This window comes from Morone saxatilis, unplaced genomic scaffold (assembly GCF_004916995.1).
Source record: "Morone saxatilis isolate NCDOM2014 unplaced genomic scaffold, NCSU_SB_2.0 Contig24, whole genome shotgun sequence".
NCBI classification, from domain to species: Eukaryota; Metazoa; Chordata; class Actinopteri; family Moronidae; genus Morone; species Morone saxatilis.
This window is the reverse complement of record NW_023339807.1, coordinates 3,489,470-3,508,045: the sequence shown is the minus strand read 5'-3', so window position 1 is coordinate 3,508,045 and position 18,576 is coordinate 3,489,470. Positions and strand designations below refer to the sequence as shown.

Sequence of the window (18,576 nt, the reverse complement as noted above, 5' to 3'; positions counted from 1 at the left end):
TGTGCTGTAATGAAAAATGTAAATCTAACTTTACTACTGTGTGGTCTTTGTAAACTGATTTTTAGAAATGCATAAAGTATGATACAGTAAAGCTCATACAGAGAAGTGAAGCTGTTAACATTTATAAGACCAGCAAATCCTTTATTTTTCATTTTGCGCACAATAAGAACAAGACATATTGTCTTTATGCACCGGTCAGAAGACATACAAAGCATGTTTGTGTGTTGCTGCTGTCTTCAGAATGATGAGTATGCCGGACTATAGTTTAAATTCCATTGTTTCTGAATCCTTAAAAAGTGCTGGTAGGTTAGAAGATCCTAATTCGCAGATGGTCCGCTTTTGTGAGAAAGCTGTTTTGTTTCCCCTAGCAGTGTGTTTGTGTTTTCTTTTTTCAGATTGCTTCAGAGCAAACCAGAGGGCTGGCAACGAAGGCCTCTGTCCCTGAGAACAGTCTGCTGAAAAACATAGACTTTAATGAGAAGTTCTGGGAGAAGAAAATATTACAGAGAGTAAGGATGTTGTTGTTATTGTTGTTGTTGTTGTTGTTGTTGTTGTTGTTTTTGTTGTTGTTATTATTATTGTTATTATTGTTATTATTATTATTATTATTATTATATTTGGTCTCCTCTCAAAAACAGCAGAGTTTGAAAACTGGTCTGAAGATTTAGTTAATTTGACCTTCAACTAATTACTACTTAAAGTGATAATCTACAGTAAAGGTTGTTGGAATAGATGTCTCCAATTTTGCTAGCTCTAACTAAGAATTTACCCTTTTCATAGCCTATGACCTGCCCCAGCGGCCCAATGAAGCTCACATCTTCTATGGAAACATGAGTAAGATAGTGGTGTCGTTGCTGGGAAGTACAAAGAGCACAGACTGTGAGCAGAGCGACCACACTGAGCTGCTGCTGCCCTCTGCAAGACACAGTTCAGAGGCCGACAGGTACTGTCAGAAATATTTCTAGCTCACTGTAATATACTAGGACCTGGTTCATCGAAATGCCAGCCTTCTGAATACGCACAACACAACAGATACATTTAATACAAACCGATATACAAAAATCAATTGCTAAACAGTATTTATCAGTATTGTAGTCAGTTATATGATTATGTTTGTTTTTAGTGTACATTCAACTTAATACTACATATGCACTCAGTAAAAGCTATACTGTTAGACTAGGTCTGTACGTTTTTTTTATTTTTTATTATAGTGAACACATTTTGTTTATTTGTCTGCGTAAGTCAACACAATGTACGGTTTAATGTTATTGTGTAATTCCCAGTGGTTTGCCAAATGGCAACGTGTCTCTGGACGTGCTTCCAGTGAAAGGTCCCCAAGGTCCAGCACTAAGAGTAACAGAGCCCTCCTTAAAGGTACCATAAGCACTTTTTAATGGACTTCCAATGGTTTCTTGTGTTGACTGATGATATTAGGCTTTATTATATTGGTGTTGTTTCAGCATGAGATGAAAACATTTGTTTCACTGCATTTGACATTAAAAGATATTCATTTTTCAATGCAGAATGTCTGTTTTTTTTTCCCCCCAGGCGTCAGAGCCATTACACAGGCATTCTGAGTCCTGGACAGTCCATCCAGAACAACTTGTCCTTGCAGCTCCCACCATCAGTGAGTAGAATATAGATTTCAAAAGCACATTATGTGAACTTTTATCACCTTAAAGTTGAATTCAATTGCAGAGTTTCAGTATGGTTGTTGTAAGCGATCACCTCCAAACCATAAGTGAATAACTTCAGTAGCCAGCAGTCCACATGATGTTGTTGTTGTTGCTGTTTTTAGATGGTACAGCCACCACCAGTCAGGCTAAGATCCGGAACAATACATCCAGAGAGCTGAGCTTTGATTTGTCCTGGCCTGCTCACTGCCTTACCATCACCCCTCAGCATGGAGTTATCGAGCCTCAGTAAGAATACACTTGGTTGTTCAATGAAATATATTGGCTAAAGTCACAGTTTTTGGGTTAGAATTAGACCCCACGTTGTTTGTTGGATGTCTTTCTGTGTATTGTTCTGGTTTTATTTGCAGTTTCCAGACTCTGTAAATGATAATACCACAACCTCAAAATAACTGTAGTGTTTACAACGAGTGTCATCATAGCTTTATTAAAAGAACAATTACAGGAAGAAGGTCCATCATAATTGATGTGACTGAGTATATATGTGATTTTAATTATTCCACTTATTTCTTAATTATTGTTAACCAAGGTGCCACCTGCAGATTTTGATCAGTCCCAACCCTTCACTAGCAACTAAATCTGCCTTGCTGCCATGGAGTGGACAGATATATGTCCAGTGTGACGGTCAGCAGAAGGTATGAAACACTCTAACTTCTCTAAAGGGTTTGAAAAAAAGCTTCTTGTCCAGTCATGAACCTTGTGTTGTGAGAACTAAACAAGAGCTCAACATGTGCAATGTGATTACTGCTCCAGTTTATTAAGGTCCAGATTCGTCGGGACCTGGCTCTGGATGTGTCCGCGTCCCCAGCAGACACGACCCTGTCAGCCCTGTCCCCGCAGGTTGCCACCCCGGTGCTTCCTGTGGCCAGGCTCACCACCAAGCCCTCGCTACTACCGCAGACCCCACAGACCCCACAGGCACCTCAGGCCCTGGTGGTGATCAGCAACAAGACAATCATGTTCCCCACCACTGCCTCAGGGGAAACGTCAGGTAGGGAGCTGACTGTCCAGAGCATAGAAGTTGCTCCCAGTACATGAAGTCTGAGTGTTAGTGAAAAAATATTTCCTACCTGTTGGGGTTTTAAGTCAGCGCCTGTAGGCTGAAACTTGCTTTTCTCTCCTCTGCTTCAGAGGCCCAGCTGGAGGTGCAGAATGGGGAAGTAGAAGTGAGGTGGTACCTGTCATCATTTGCCCCTCCTTATGTCAAGGTGCCTTTTCTTTCTTTTGTCAACTCTTTCATTCCAGTTTACGTTTCTTTATTATCCCTCCTCTGGGAACAAATGTTTTCGTTTATTTTGTGATTTATTCCCAGTTTCTTTTGAATTTAGTTTATCTTAGTGTGTAAGTGAAGCTACATTTTTGTCCTGTCTCATGATTCACTCAGTAATGAGTTTATTTTGTAGGTTCACACTCCTGATGTTGTTGATTTAATCTTGTTGATCGGTCTTGATGCTGGCTGTTGTGTGATAGCAGTGACTCAGGTCAAGCTGTGGTCCCTTCTCTCTTTCTCTCTCTCTCTCTTCAGGGGGTTGACAACACTGGAGATGTGTACCGGGCCACTTACACTGCTTTCAGATGCTCCAGGGTCTCAGGCACTCTGGGAGCCCATGAGAAGATGCAGGTAGGAGCTCACATCCAACTAGACGAGTCAGTAATGGGAGCAATCGTTCCATTTAGGTGTGGCAGTTAGTCAGGCCAGTGAGACTGCATACACAGTTACAGGGATGGTTGCAGCTGATTGCAATCATTTTTGCACAATCGTTAGATTCCACAATAGAGGGAATTTAATCACATGTTAGAAATGTTGCAACAAATAGAATGTGAATAAGGTGAGTTTCCAGCAGCTGGGTAGAGATAAATTAATGGTCTACCTGAGCACAATGTTCTTGTTTAAGTTAAAAAAAAATCTTTAAAAAAAAAAACATGGGGAAAAGAGCTTGGCTGTCTAGACCATTATTTGAGACCCAACTTTTATGTGAGAAAATACAGTATCAGGCCTATACTGGTGGCACAAAATAAACAGAAAATACAATGAAATCATTAATTGCAATTATTTGTATGACCATTAATCCTCAACTATAGTTTCATCCCTAGCAGAGCCCTGGATATGGTATATCTAATAGAATGCAGCCATTATTATAATTGATGAGTCTATAGTTGAGCTATATCCACTGTTTATTACACTTGAAAACCCTGCAGCAGTAAAACTGTTCTGAGTTAGTTGGTTGACCTCTGAAAACATCTATGAGCATGACGTGCATTTACACGGTTAATTACGTTCCGATTGTTTCGTCTCATGTTTTTCTTGCTCTTCTAGGTGCCCATTACTTTCCTGCCCAGGGACAGAGGGGACTATGCCCAGTTCTGGGACTTGGAGTGCCACCCCGTGTCTGAGCCGCAGCAGAAAACCAGAATCCGCTTCCAGCTCTGTGGCACCGTGAGGACTCATTTATTAGTTCTGTTGCCTGGGATTCAAACACCATACTGAGAGCAATTGTGCTTCTGTAGTGCAGGAGATACACTGGACACATGTTACAATTTACTGTCAAAACCACTTTGTAACATTTACTTTACTTGAGACTGCTACTGCCTTGTTTTTTTTATTGTTGGTGTCTTATACTCACATCCCATAACTGATTACTAAAGTACTTATCTTATAATATAATTCTCAGTTGTGTTATACTCCTCCTACTCCTCCTTTGCTCTCTTTAACTTTGTTTTACGTATTTATATTAGCCAAACTTTGATCTACCATCTTTATCAGACTAATTATGTGCATCAAGCAGTTATATACAGTCACTAATGAACTTGTTTCACTCTCAAACCAAACCATGTTTACATGACCATTGCTCACTGGGGGCAATGCTCACTTTAAAGCATCAGCATTCGAAAACCCCCAGCCCGTATGACAGTAGTAGTATGACTATAGCTTTGGAGTGTTGGTGACAGAATTAACAAATGAGAAAAGTGGGTTGTGGGATGGTAAGGAGAGCCACCCTGCTGAGATGGGCCTGCGGGCTTTGCGTGTGTGCCGCTTTAATGTGAAATGTTATGACAGACCCAGTTAACTTAAGAGCATACATACACAGCAAGTGGGATGTCAGATAGATGGCTCCACATAAGTAGGTTAAGTGGCTATGATGGTAGTGCTTCTGTTGTTGTTGCCTTACTTCTTAGATGTAGTGTTAAAGTGGAGTGCCAAACCCTTCAGTGGTGTTAAATACTAATATGTGGCTCCAATTTGCAAAACTTTGATTTAGATATGTCCCTGACAGTCTGGTGTGTGATATGTTTCACATTTAGTTTTCATTATGTCTGCCTGTGATTGCAATTAGTATCAGATTTTATGTGTCACCATCAGTAACGCAGTCTAATCGTTTGGGCATGATATACTTGAAAGATGGTGGAGGTTATTTCTTCTCAGTTGTATTGTACTAACTAGCAGCTTTGTAGTCGTACAGAGATGTTATGCAGCCATGTTTGGTTGCTCTTAGGAGCTTACTAGCCAAGATCCTAAAGTTCTGTCTGCGTGTTTAAAGGGATTAAAGTCTGGACCAGTGGAAGGACCACAGGAAGGAGACTGCTCTCTGGTGAAGACAGAGCCCACAGTCAAGACCAGGAAGAGAACTGATGCCTCAGCAGGCAAAACCAGGTGAGCCTGCTTAGCTGAAACTAATAATATGAACCTGACCAGGATCTCTATGGTAAAACACTGTGGAAATACAGCCCACATCAAGACATCTTGAGCAAATGAAAAAAAAGCTCAGTTTGGGTGCCCTGGTGGACTAGAGATTTAAGACACCGTCAATGAACCACATCAGCCAGCCAGGGGTGTCGTTCTCCATCTCTTTCTTTGCCCTTGTTTCCTGTCAAGTTCAATTTGTTAGACACACAATAAATGGATGGTTATAGAATCTGCTGCGTTTTGGTTTGCTTTAGTCCTTGTGAGGGGCCATTTTTTGTCAATTCAGTCATGTTTTGATTTGTGTCACTATTTTAAATCAACATTCTTTAATAGACTCAGAAAATGACTGAGTTTAATGTACTGCAGGTTATGTTTTTAGAATAGGTGTCTCATATGATTGTGTTATACCTCCCTGTTAAAACTGGCATAATTTGTAATTCACAGCCAGGAGGAGGCTGTGCGGAGGGGTGTGTATTCTCCACAGGATCTCTACACCTTCCCAGCCACACGGGTGGGTGAGTCCAGCACTCTGAAGGTCAACATCCGCAACAACTCGTCCGACACGCATGAGGTGAGGCATGCGTTATCTTCATGAAGACATGCGAGGGATTTTCTTTTTTTTTTCTCGTTTACTGCAGCAGAAACTGAAATCCAGAATTCTGAATATGCAGCACTGTCTATTCCAGCTATCGGAGTTAAAGCAAGAAAGTTCTATATTGCTAATAGAAATTGCATGACTGACTTGATTTCATTTGTACTGTATATAAATGGAATAACAACCCCTAACAATTGTCACTGTGCTTTGCATGGATTTGATATTTGATGTGTGGCTTCTCTAATTGACTTGCAGCTGAAATTTGTAAACCCTAGGGAGCCCTTCCACATCAAGCATTCCAAATATTCCCTGAGGTGAGTCCAATGGTTATTATCCCTGACAGAAACTCTCATTTCTGCACATTTCATAGTAGCTGGGGGACACATTGGGAATCAGTTTTATAATCTTTATAATTAGTGCCTACCTCTGTTAGTGTTTACTTGTTACTTCAGGGTTTTAATTTTCTACTGTAAGAGATGGTTCTACACAGATTTCTGTCATTAAAGTAGTTAGGTTTAATGTTTAGTCAGGACCTCAAAGCATGCTCTATGATAACTGTAATGTCATTTTCCCATTGCGCATGCTCACTATGGGAGGTCCCGTGAGATGCTGGGACCTGGAGGATGATGTTACTATGTGGTACACACTTGAGGTCTCAAGGAGTACTGATGTTTTGCCCAACTAAAGCCTTAGGGAGGAGGTTGCCAGGTCACAGGTACCAGCTGTGCTGTGCTCTGCCGATGGGACAGTGTTCCGAAGGGTCACAACATGTGTTTTGTATCGTTGAAATAGGGTAAACAATGGAACGGAATCCAAATTTAAATGTATGTACTTCCTCTACAAAACTAAAGCATTGTCAGACATACAGCTGAATGTCGTGACCTTTTTATCTGCAACGTTGCCATGTGTTGCCACAACCTGAACCTGACCCAGCCCTACAGTAGGTGTGTTGTGAGCCCGACAGTGTGTGTGGGTTTGTGGTAGCCTTGTGGTGACCCCAGCATGTTGTTGGCTCTCATCATGTACTCTCATATCCACCACATCCACACCGAACATACCTGTGCTGCTCCATTTATTGTCTGTTCATTATGCTGGAACATTTGTGCACATGGATTAGCATTGATGATCCGTACAGTATTTTATGGTTATTGTTTTTGTCGTAGTGTATTAGGTCATGATTCATATTATGCAATCCTCTGTACTTCATTTTATGTGAACATTTGTGCAGATTTGTGCTGGTGCATGTGCTCTAACATTTCATATGAAATAATTAGTGATCTCTTTATTAACTGTCGATTAACAGTCATTTTTCTTCCCCACCCATTAGATCCCAGCACTATCTGAAGCTTCCCGTCCAGTTCAAGCCCAGCACTGCAGGCAGACACGCTGGCTTGCTGCTCATCCAGTCAGAAACAAGTGGAAGTCTTGTTATTCAGCTGACCGCTGAGGCATTGCCTTGAATACACCATCTAGCATCCTACGCCACCTCCTCACGCTGGCTGGCTGGCTTTGGGTGGATGCTCTTCTCTTTACTATTCATCATGGGACAGACGAGAGTTAACAGAGAAGAAAAGGCAAGACTGCAAACTGCTAAGGATCAAATAAAAGGCAACCCTGGGCTTAAATCCGTCCTCTGGTCTTATTTGGAGACTATAGCTGATTAACTGGAGATGACTGAGACTCTACTGCCAACACAGCCCTGTCTGCCTCTGGATGTGGCACAGGTGTCCTCAGCTGGCCCATGAAAAATGATTGTGCCCGTTTGTGCCCAAAGCTGAATGATTTGGTCTGACTGGCTCACAATTAGTCTGGCCCACTTTGGCATTTCAGAGAGCTAATGATTTTTGTCACTTGACTCTGGATCTGGTATTTGCTTTATCCCTGAGTCATGTCACAAGGCAGCATTGTTGTTGCCATGGCCCCTGTCAGACAGTACCAGTTGGGATACGTTGAGGATTACTTTGAGTCGGTCACACAGGAATGCCATTGTCTCTTGTTTGGTAATATGGCTGTGGGGAATTTCTTTCTTTTTTTTTTCTTTTTTTTTTTTTTCTTCTGCTTTTTTTTTTTTTTTTTTGTAAAAATGTAAAAATCACAAAATGGTCCTGGACATAGTTTTTCTTTTTTCTTTTTTTAAGATCAAGACCACAAGATTTAAGAATTGTTTTTTTTTTTTGTTTTGTTTTGGTTTTTTTTTTTAAATCACAAATTCAGATTCTCAAATCAAGGTCTGTCCACATTTCATAAAATGTTCCTAATCTTCTGTACTGGTGTGGTTTCTATGGAAATGGCTCCTCATCATGCAGAGCCCAGCTGCACAGTGGCCTTTGTCAGCACCATGTGTTGACTTCCCAGCAACCTCCAAGACTCGTTCCAAACAGTCCAGATGTACTTAATTTAGTCATGATCAGGGCAGCTCACAGCAACATTAGGATGGTTAATGATTGTTATTACATGCTAAAAGAGTTTACTCTGGTGGGGTTTTCGTTCGGCAGCTTGCCAGGCCTGCTCAGTATGGTTACCATGGCAAAACAGTGTTAATCACTGTTCCAGTCACAGAAAATTAGCTCCCCATTTCCTCTTTTGGCTCTGGGGCAAATGGCCAAAATTGCTTGGGGGTATTGGATTCACATCCATAATGGGTTTTGGAACTGGAATGGCATGGGGAAATGTAGGTACACTTCATCAGGGGTGTGTTGTTAAGCTGTTAGATGCCACACATTGGCACACTTTGGAAATAAAAAAAACACTAGTTTTGAGCATTATGTTCCTGCTTGTAGAGCAAGTTTTAATATGAAGGCATATTGTCACGGGCTGCTCAACATGCCCTGAGAGCTATCCTGATGTTTGGTTTACAATTTGCACATGCTTAAAAAAGTATATAATGTAATATATTGTTCTATGTACACATTTTAAATAAAGTTTTGTGACAAATACTCTTCCTGCTTTCTTTAATTAGTTGAATTTGCTGTCAGAGGAGAAGTTAAATGATTTCTGAAAAAAATGGTACTCTTTCTGTTTGTCTCTTCCTGTTTACCTTCCTAGCTCTGAATGGGAATCCGTTTGTTGTGATGTGTTAGTGAGATAGATCCAGGGCCTTAGTATTACTTCATTCTGTTCATATTCACCTAACTAGGATCACTAAAGGGAATGTAGCTGCACACCAATAGATTATGTATTTTGTTATTTTTCCATTCATTTAAAAAAGGGATTTTTACAGGATCAAATTAAAGATCTAATTAAGAGCAGTTTAGTCTTTGGCACAGATACTATAAACTATAAAAGCAACAAGTAAACATTTAGACAAGCATTTAAACTTACAGAACTGTAAATAAAATAATACAGCAGGGCATCAAAGCAGTATTAAATACAGTGCTGGTGGCATGCATGATAGCCTGCAGCATACATTTACTGACAATAACATCAAGTTAGAATAACCATGCACCTGTACTGTCTCATGATGTCCATCCAGCTTCAAAACATGACTGCAGTGTAGATGGCACAGCAGGCACACACTGTTCAATGTGTTCCATCCTAGACAGAATCAGGTTTATTGCCAGAAGGCTTTTCACATATAAGGAGTTTGCCTTGGTCTGTTGGAGCACAATATAATAGAAAAATAGAAAGATGAAAGCAAGCTCTGCAAGTCCGGAAGCATAAATACAAAAAATAGGAAATTGACATGAACAAATATATAGACAATATTTACAATATGACAGTTGTTTTAAATGTTAGATTTGTAAGCAGTAATAAAGAATATTTGCAATGTGCAAGATCACTTTACTACCTAAAGTTGATGTAATGTGTAGAGGGTGGGGTGGGAGTATGAGTGTCAGTGTAGGTGGGGGTACCGGACCTTGTTGATCAGGCCAGCTGCAGATGGGAAGAAACTTCTTATGGCTTGAGGTTTTGGTCCTGATGGACAGCAGCTTCCTGCCAGATGGAAGTGTCTCATGAAGTTGGGAGGGGTCAGCCAAAATCTAACAATAACATTTTGGCTTCACTTCACATTTCAGATATTTGGGAGGGCTTTTATTGCCTTTAATTGATAGTGACAGCTGAAGACTGGCAGGGAGGGGGGAGAGAAAAAGAGAGGATGCCAGCACAGGTCAGCGCCGAACTGATGGCCGCTGCAGCAAGGACTCTACCAGGTGAGCTACCAGGCTGCCCCACATTTCAGATCTTTGAACTCCTCATTCTGCCCCAAGACCCCTCAGATCTGACAACCAAAAGTTCCAGGGGCCAGATGACAATCTTGCTTTAGCTCCAACACTCAGTATTACACTTTAAAAAGCTTTTAAAAACCCTCATGCTTAGACTAGCATTTTTATTTATTTATTTTTTTTACATATAACTTGTACTCCAATTGTTTTATATTCTTTTCATATTTAGTTTTATTTCACTTATGTTTGGCCACTCCTTGAAATCCTCGTTGTATTTAAGGTACTGTATGCTATAGAAATACAGCTGCTTCTAATAACATCTGCCCTGCTGAGGTACCTTTGAGCAAAGAAGAGAACCCCTATTTTAAAATGTCCTTAAGCAGGTCTCTGATCAGCTCCCAGCACTGGGGATGCTGCTGCACATGTGATCCCGACCTGTGACCCCAGAGACAGAGGGATCACACTTTGAGCCCCGCTGGCTGCTATACTCAGAGCAACCTGCAGGTGTCGTCAAAGCTTCATCGGCAGCCCGGCTGTCAGCAGCATGTAGTGTACAGTGGGGCAGCTGGGCTTTATTTTGCTTCCCAGACTGGAAACCACTGTAGTGCAGTTGGACTTGACGTCTAGCAACACAACATCACAGACTTTAAACAGGCAGACACGGCGACTTAGCACGTTAGCGACTGCATTTACAGGTAGGAAGCCCGCGACATTTCCCCAGTTATTTCTGTACACTGGTGTGTTTTGAATGCATAACGCTGTGGTCGTAGGCGGCTGGAGGAATGTTGCTTGTGCTAGCTGCTGTGGCTAACCGCTAGCCCGGCTGTCCGGTGTGGGGTCTGACTTTGGGCCACACGGTGGAAGTTGCTGTTTAGCTCTTTGAGTTGGAGCCGCTTTCCGAGCTGCGCCAGACAGCAGAGCTAAGCTAACACGGCTAAGATAGCGGCGAGCAGGCTGGCCGGCTCCATCCATCCGCCGGGGCCACAGCACCAGTCCGCTGTGTCTCCGTCCCTGTGGGGAGACGCTGCCTGTCACACCGGCCGTGACCTCCGTGGTACCTATAACATGTGTCCCCCCGAGGAGAGACAGGCTGCCTTTTCTCTCTCTGCCTGGTGTGTCTTTAGCCTGTTTGATTTGATGAACAAGCTAGCTGGGAAGCTAGATTAGAAACGTAAAACCCCGAGCTGTCACTCATGTTCCAGGCCAGGGGTTAACCCAACTTTCTGTGCGTACCATGAGGGGGTGTCACCAAGTATCCTCCTCTGGGGTGAGCTGGTACAGCCTGTGTGTCACTGTGGGGTGAGGAGGGGTGAGGAGGACCACAGTGGGGCTGTTCATCCACACACATCCTCTCACCGTGCTCAGTTAAAAAGTGATCCTTATTTTGGGAATGCCATAAAGCCCCACACCTCCCACACTGCACATTGCCCTCCCTGTCCAGGGTTGAAGAAAACATGGAGGGAGATCATCTTCATCTTTTAAGACTGAGATGACGATGAGAGTTAAACTAATGCATCTGACACTTATATCGCAGTTCATCTGGGCTGCTGTGTCCTTTCTAAAGCATACACCCCCTTCATATCTATGTCATTCTCCTTTTGTTGCAGAGGTTCTCTGGATACAGTTACAATTTACTGATGCCAGTGTGCAGACCCATGAAGCAAAGTTTCTGACAGTGCTATAAAAGCATGGATCTATATGTGACACTGCACAGTACAGAGCCCTGGTCTCTCTGCTGTATAGCAGCCCACTGATCGGGTTTACATTAATTCGATTTCCGAGCTCTGTTCTCGGGTTCTCTGCGTGCGCTGCATGACGGCTGGAGTTTTTATTCAGTTTGGGTCTGGCAGAGAGAATTCAAGCAGGCTCTGGGTGTGTTTTATCCCTTGCCTGGCTGGATGTTGTCCTGAAGGTTTCAGTCAGGGACCTAGAGATGAGGAACAGTTCTCCAAGCTTTGAATCATTTAGCACTGTTTGCCATTTCTGTCTGCTCTGCCTTCTCTCTGTCTCTATCCTCTCTGTTCACCTGCCTGTGACCCCCACACCCTCCCTCCCTCCCTCCCTCCTTCTCGAGCTCTGTTTTGCATCTCTCCTCCCTTTCTGTCTACACACACACTTTCTCTCATGTGCTTCACGCAAACTTTAATCCTGTGCTTTGTGGCGTCTGGATGCTTGTGGCAGAGCCATTGTCTCTCACCTGTTTCTTCTGTTGAGCTGCTGCTGTACTGGTGAGGTGTGCAGGTAAAGCTTGTTAAGTTGGGTTCAGTGAAAGGACACTTGTGGATAATGATGATGATAACGGTGCATGCGCATGTTGAAGTATGGAGACAGGTAAATACTGCCAACAAGGCATACTGTTTAAGAGTTAGAGGAATTAAAATATTAAGGGATAATGCTGGTGTTAGCTTTAAGTGCAAGTTATGTTGACCTTTTAATGCACATTGTTTCTGGTCTTTGGACAGTCTACACGCTGCAATTTATTTTTGTACAGCATAAAAAACACAAGACTTTATATAAGTTCCCTCAGCTTGATAATTCATTATAGTAAAATCTAATCTTTATTTTATTATAATGGAACAGAGAATGGTTTCTAATTGTTTCTTTATGCTGATTTGGAAATAAATCAGTTAACACAATGTTAATATGTTGTTAGCAAACTTGGTTTCATATCTTACATTTTTATCGATAGTATTAAATATTCATGACTGACTGAGTTAAATGTTGCCAAACTCTGATTAGTGCAAGGACGTGTGTGACTGTGACTGTTTTATCCGACTTAAATATGTGAATATTTAAATTGGAAAAAAGGTTTTGTTCATGAACCTCATCGCTCATAGTTTGCTAACATGTCTTCATTGTCTTTACGGTGTGTCAGTCACACAACAAACACAATCTAATGTCGTATTTGTGCGCATTTACGTTAAAGCCGCTATAAAAGAATACATTAGTGTAGTTTAAAATTAGCTATTGAGACCACAAACTTCTGTAATGTTTGGTGAGGGTCCCTGTTTTGCGATAAACATTCCTGCCACCAGTTTCATGCTGTTCCACTGATTGACAGTAGGTGGCAGTGATGTGCCAGGTAAGGAAGGGAAGGAGAAGAGTAGAATCTAGTAAACACTGATTAAAGGATTTACAGTATTCAAAACATTGCAGATTCAGTTTTATGAGAAAGGAAATTGCACTCAACATGTTTGTTAGGCCTCAAGGACCCACACAACGTGATTTGGTACCAGCAAATGTAAACATAACTTTGTTTACTAAAAAAAAGAACAAAACTCCACAGTGTATAGCAAGAAGTTGAGTTGTGGTTTATTGTATTTATTGTCGTTTATGTGGTTTGTATGAGATGTGTCGGAGCATGCTCAGAGATTACAGTTGGCACTTTTACAGACCTTATTGTTACATCAACGTCTACTGGGGTTGAAAAATCACATATTAATAGATGTTCAATCAACAGTATGTTCATATTAGGCCTGTGCAATATGACCTGAATCTTAAATCCCAGACATAGGTCATTTCATATCTAGATAACGATACATATCATGATATAGCACTATATTTTCTGTAACTTCAGTTATTGCGATACACGATATTATCACGATAATCATGATCATACTTCACTTGAAATGGTACTAAAACATACTAAAATCACTTTAACCTTACATTTCATATATATTTATTGTATCACAGATAGGCACCACATCTCCTGTTCTTTATTTTGGAATCTGTACTATTTCCACACATCCAGTTGAACCTTTTATTTTCCGAATGAAGCTGAGCCTTCAGCCAGGGTGGCGGGATTAGGATTTTGGAGTAACTGTGAAGATGTGGGTTCCACTGTCTCCTTGTTCAAAATAAGTCTATCAATATAGGACTGTATGCCGGCGAGCTGGACAGCTTTTTCAAGTCAAGCCATGTGAGGATGTTTATGATCACCATGATGGAAATTCAGTGTTTTTTTATCGCGATACACGATAATATCGGGTGTCATCCTATCCCTAGCTGTAAAGAGCGTGATTTGTAGCACAACAGAATAGACAATAGAGATTAATATGAAACTATTGACATTTTTCTATCGTCTTATCGCACGTACAGCCCTAGTTCGTGTCATCATGATCCTGCAGAAAGACAGTTAATAATAATACTGAATTTACGCCCCGTCTAAAGCAGGAAAACAGTTGCTGACAATCTCAGCTCAAGGTCCAATTACTCACTTTTGGATTTGTCTTTTGACCTTAAATAACAACAGCATATAATTCTAAACAGTATTTATGTTACATTAAATTAAAGGTCCAGTGTGTAACATTTAGGAGGACCTACTGTCAGAAATAGAATAGAATATTCATAGGTATTAAATGAACTATGAACACTTTATTAGTGTCTAATCTCCTGAAAATGAGAATCATTGTGTTTGTGTTATCTACAGAGGGAGCGGGTCCTCTTCTACAGAGTCCGCAGTGTTGAAACACCATATTTCTACAGTAGCCCAGAGCAGACAAACCAAACACTGGCTCATGTTTTTTAAAGACTTTAGTTTCTCCTACACACTTGGAAGGTTGAGCTGTATTTAAGTGGCTGCAATCTGCAACTTCACCACTAGATGACACTGAATCCTACACGTCGGTCCTTTAAATCTTTAACTTAACTACAAAAATGTAAATGTAACTTAATTTTTTTAGCTCCACTCCCAGTAAGTCTCTAAGAATAACAAAATCATGTTGTTCCAATGAATATTACACTGTAACTTCTAGGATTCACAACTGGTTATAGTTTCCCACAGATAAAAATCGAATGTAAGCAGGAAGCCAAATTCCAGTGGTCAGTAGAGACACTGCTGAAATGTATTCGGATGCCAACTGTTGACTGCAATCTGTTGGATCTAAACAGACTAAGTAGATACTCAGGGCTGAACTAACATGTTAGGGGACCTTGGGACAAAAATGAGCCTCTTACTCCCATTCCTCTGTGGTAGTACAGAGCCCTTATTTTGAAGTACTGTCCTGCCCAAGTTTTCGGTGTCAGGTAGTTTGGGGTAATTTACTTATATACTTTAACATCTAATAAGCGCAATAGAAACTAAAACAGAGGTTTTAAACTAGATTTTGACAAGTAGCTCTGCTAGACGGGGCCTCAAGTTGAGGTAAAAATGCAGGACTTACAAATCACAATTGTTAAAATTTCCATGAAATCAAACCCAGTTTTTGATACTTTGCCATTTTCATTGCAAAAGCAATTTAAAGTATTTCAATTCCATAATTATCTCTCTCTATAGTAGTTCAATGACAGTGGTGGAGTCTGCCATTCCTGCACTAGATTCACGTAGCCTTCACATTATTCACAGGGATTATCAAGGAACAATGCAGCATGTAATCCAGTGTTATAGTAATTTTATCTCACTGTTAGCAGCCAAGCTGTTTTCTGTTCACTCTCTTTACACCACATGTATGCTAAAGCTAAAGAGAACAAAACATTCCACTGCAGCTGTATTATACTAGGAACGTTCAACTGGCAAAACACAAGGTGACTTTTATTAAGGAAACACAATGTATTTGTCACTGATGTTAGCGCTGACAAAAAACAAGTCAACAAAATAAAATAACATTTTTAGTCAGTCGCTCAGTTTTAAATATTTCTAGGAGTATTGGCAGAGAGGAGCAGCCACAGCTGGTATACCATGTCCTACTGAATGAGGACTGAGTCAGCATCAATCAGTCTGATTGCATTGTTTTCTATTATAATGTCCTAACTGGCCAGCGCAGCAAGTGTTTATAATCCTGTCACTTGTATTGAAAAGGCTGAATCATCGACACTGATGAAGTTGAAATGAGGAATTATCAATATTAAACCTCCTCTCCTCATTTAACTACAAAAACCTAAATAAGGTGGCAGCATGCTGGAGGGAGATAGCCAGGGAGGTAAACATTTTTTGGAGTAGTTGGAGTAGCCTCATCAAGGAAGTTCCCGTTTACTTGAGTGGCACTGGTTGCATATTTAAAAGATTTGGTGTAGACAGAGAACATCCGATTTTATGCAATGCAGAGTGATAGTTGGGCACTCGCATGCTGTCATGGCATGTGTCCACAGGGGACGCTTTTGGGCGCAAGGGGTTGCGCCACTTCCCAGCATTGGACGCTTGTAGCCATATTGACCAACAAAAGGCAACACCCTTCTATACCCACTGTACGACCTAACACTTTATTGCTGCACCTGATTGGATGAATGATGCTGCTTAGGGATTTCAAACTGGACCAACATGGAAGCTCGTCTAGAAATTCTCTCTTATATTACAAAAACAGTTTCAGGTTGTTATCACCACTCCTTTAAAATACACACAAAATAGCTATAGGTAACAAGCATCCAAACACTTGACAATGCACAACTACATACCTGCACTATGGCCACAAATCCATCTGAGAATGTTCCTCTGAGGATGGCATTACGGGTTGTACCAACTAATAGCTCCTCTCCATCCACATCTGCAATGGTACGGACTGCGCCATATTTTTCTGGAATCTGGACAAACATTCACATTAATCAACAGGCCTCTCCCTCTTATTTGAATGCAACTTCACAGAGCCCTCCACCAACAGCATTGCACACACATACAGCTGTGGTTCACCTCACACTCTCTTTCAGGTGCCAGATCGGCGCTCCAGCGGATGATCTTACGGTCTTTCCCTCCCCCGCTGAGCAGGGCGCCGCCCTGAAGGGTGCACAGGGTGAACACGCTGCCCTCATGGGCCCTGGTCTGTCGCATGATCTGGAAGGTCTCTGTAGGATATGGAAGAAAATTAAGTTGGTTTATCAGTGAGTATGGAGGCAGATGAGGGCCAACATTATTGGCAATTTGAATAAAGAAAACTGTAAATGAAAAGCAAAAAAACTGAAACAGAAAATGTAAGTATCAACCAATTAATGACAATGTAACTAAATCATATTAATTCCTGAAATTTGAGTAAATAATTGTTTATTTTATAACTTCTTCTAGGCAAATATCATATTTTTCTTCATCTGAGATTCAGTCTTCTTCGAACGTGGCGGATCAGCAGTAGATCGGCAGACAAGCAACTGAACAAAAAAATATAAATAAAATATGACTGGAAAAATTAAATAAGAAAAAAACTATATTGTACATCAAAAGAATTTAAATAAATTCAGAAATAAATTACAAATGCACTTCCATATTATAGTTTTTTATATATTTTATATAATATATATTTGTATATATTATCAATATATTAATCACATTTTATTCTAGGCTTATAAGATCAATTCGTCACCTTCAAGCTTTATCTAGTTTTGTTATTCAAACTGACAAGATAATTAACCCCGATTTGTCTCCACACAGCGAAGCTCCTTATTGGCATTGGATTTGATATATTGATCTACCTTTGGCTCCTTTTCCCAGCGTTTTTACATCTGCAGCTGATTTCCCCCAGGTCAGGATGTTTCCTTCAGAGTCTCCAGTCAGAACATCTCCAGTCAGACTGAACACAAAGCACTGGATGAATTTGGGCTTCTTGTATTTCTGAAAAAACAAAACAAAAATAAAAACAGGAGATTGTTAAGAATAATAACTTGACCCATTGTTAGTATAGGTTTAAAAATAAATATTTGCTTTACTAGTGATAATAACATATTTCAAATCTACGTTTGTGAGTCCACTTTAAATCAGATTTACACCTCAGATTAGTCCAGATTGTTAATTTCTCTTTTAGACTCTTCTGAATCAATATGGTCTAAATTTTCACTTCTTTGTTTATACATCTTACTTCCCTCTTTGGCCTCAAACTGAGGAAGTTGCAAACTTCACTTTGTATTACTTACTAATACACAGACAATACAGGAACTGAAGTCAATTAAAGGAAGCAGACAACTGGCAACATATTGTTTTTGCAGTCAGGATAAACTGGCATTAAGTGTGTCTTACTCCAAAGATGCCTTGTTTCTTGGTAAACTGTCCCGTGCTGAGCGTCCAGAAGTAGACGTGGGATTTCCCACAGGTGATGATGTTGGTGCTGTCGCTGGGGTTAAACTCCACAGTGAACACAGCCTCATTGGTACTCTGAAAATACAGTGATACACACAAACACATCTTTAGCACAATTACAATATCAAAGCTGCAGTCATATATGCTGACACTTATACTATATCCTGACAGTAGTACATGAGACAGATAATCTGTGAAAAAAATCAGGTTCCTCTTAGTGCCCCTAATGGTATTTGCAGCAATCCACCAGACCTGAACGAAAACAACCAATCAGAGCCTAGAAAGATAGCTGATTGTTGAGTCTCATTCCTATATTACTATAGCTGCACTAATCAATATGTAGAACCAATGTATCAAATGACTATGTGTAATGTGAAAGAGGTCACTTAAATTAACAAACCCACAAAGAATTATCTTACAACCCTGCAGTTCCGCTAAGCTCAGTT

The 18,576-nt window shown here is 40.7% G+C and overlaps 2 protein-coding genes across 2 annotated transcripts in view; one reads left to right on the top strand and one right to left on the bottom strand.

The window, feature by feature from the left end:
- cep192 (centrosomal protein 192) overlaps positions 1 to 8,902 on the top strand; it is a gene marked incomplete in the record, with an annotated part of 28,577 nt that extends 19,675 nt beyond the window's left edge. The window contains 13 exon segments of the mRNA XM_035672291.1: positions 781 to 943; positions 1,284 to 1,374; positions 1,549 to 1,627; positions 1,799 to 1,922; positions 2,224 to 2,329; positions 2,448 to 2,685; positions 2,826 to 2,902; positions 3,220 to 3,315; positions 4,012 to 4,131; positions 5,234 to 5,346; positions 5,824 to 5,950; positions 6,230 to 6,288; positions 7,302 to 8,902. Coding sequence (XP_035528184.1) covers positions 781 to 943; positions 1,284 to 1,374; positions 1,549 to 1,627; positions 1,799 to 1,922; positions 2,224 to 2,329; positions 2,448 to 2,685; positions 2,826 to 2,902; positions 3,220 to 3,315; positions 4,012 to 4,131; positions 5,234 to 5,346; positions 5,824 to 5,950; positions 6,230 to 6,288; positions 7,302 to 7,434 — 1,526 coding nt within the window.
- Positions 8,903 to 14,679: 5,777 nt separating this feature from the next.
- On the bottom strand, positions 14,680 to 18,292 carry LOC118336408 (echinoderm microtubule-associated protein-like 4). The gene is made up of 4 exons (XM_035673054.1): positions 18,071 to 18,292; positions 17,530 to 17,668; positions 16,760 to 16,911; positions 14,680 to 16,653 (listed from the first exon to the last, which is right to left on the bottom strand). The coding sequence occupies exons 1-4, from the start codon at positions 18,233 to 18,235 to the stop codon at positions 16,450 to 16,452; spliced, it is 660 nt and encodes a 219-aa protein (XP_035528947.1). The 5' UTR covers positions 18,236 to 18,292; the 3' UTR covers positions 14,680 to 16,449.
- Between the last annotated feature and the right edge of the window lie 284 nt (positions 18,293 to 18,576).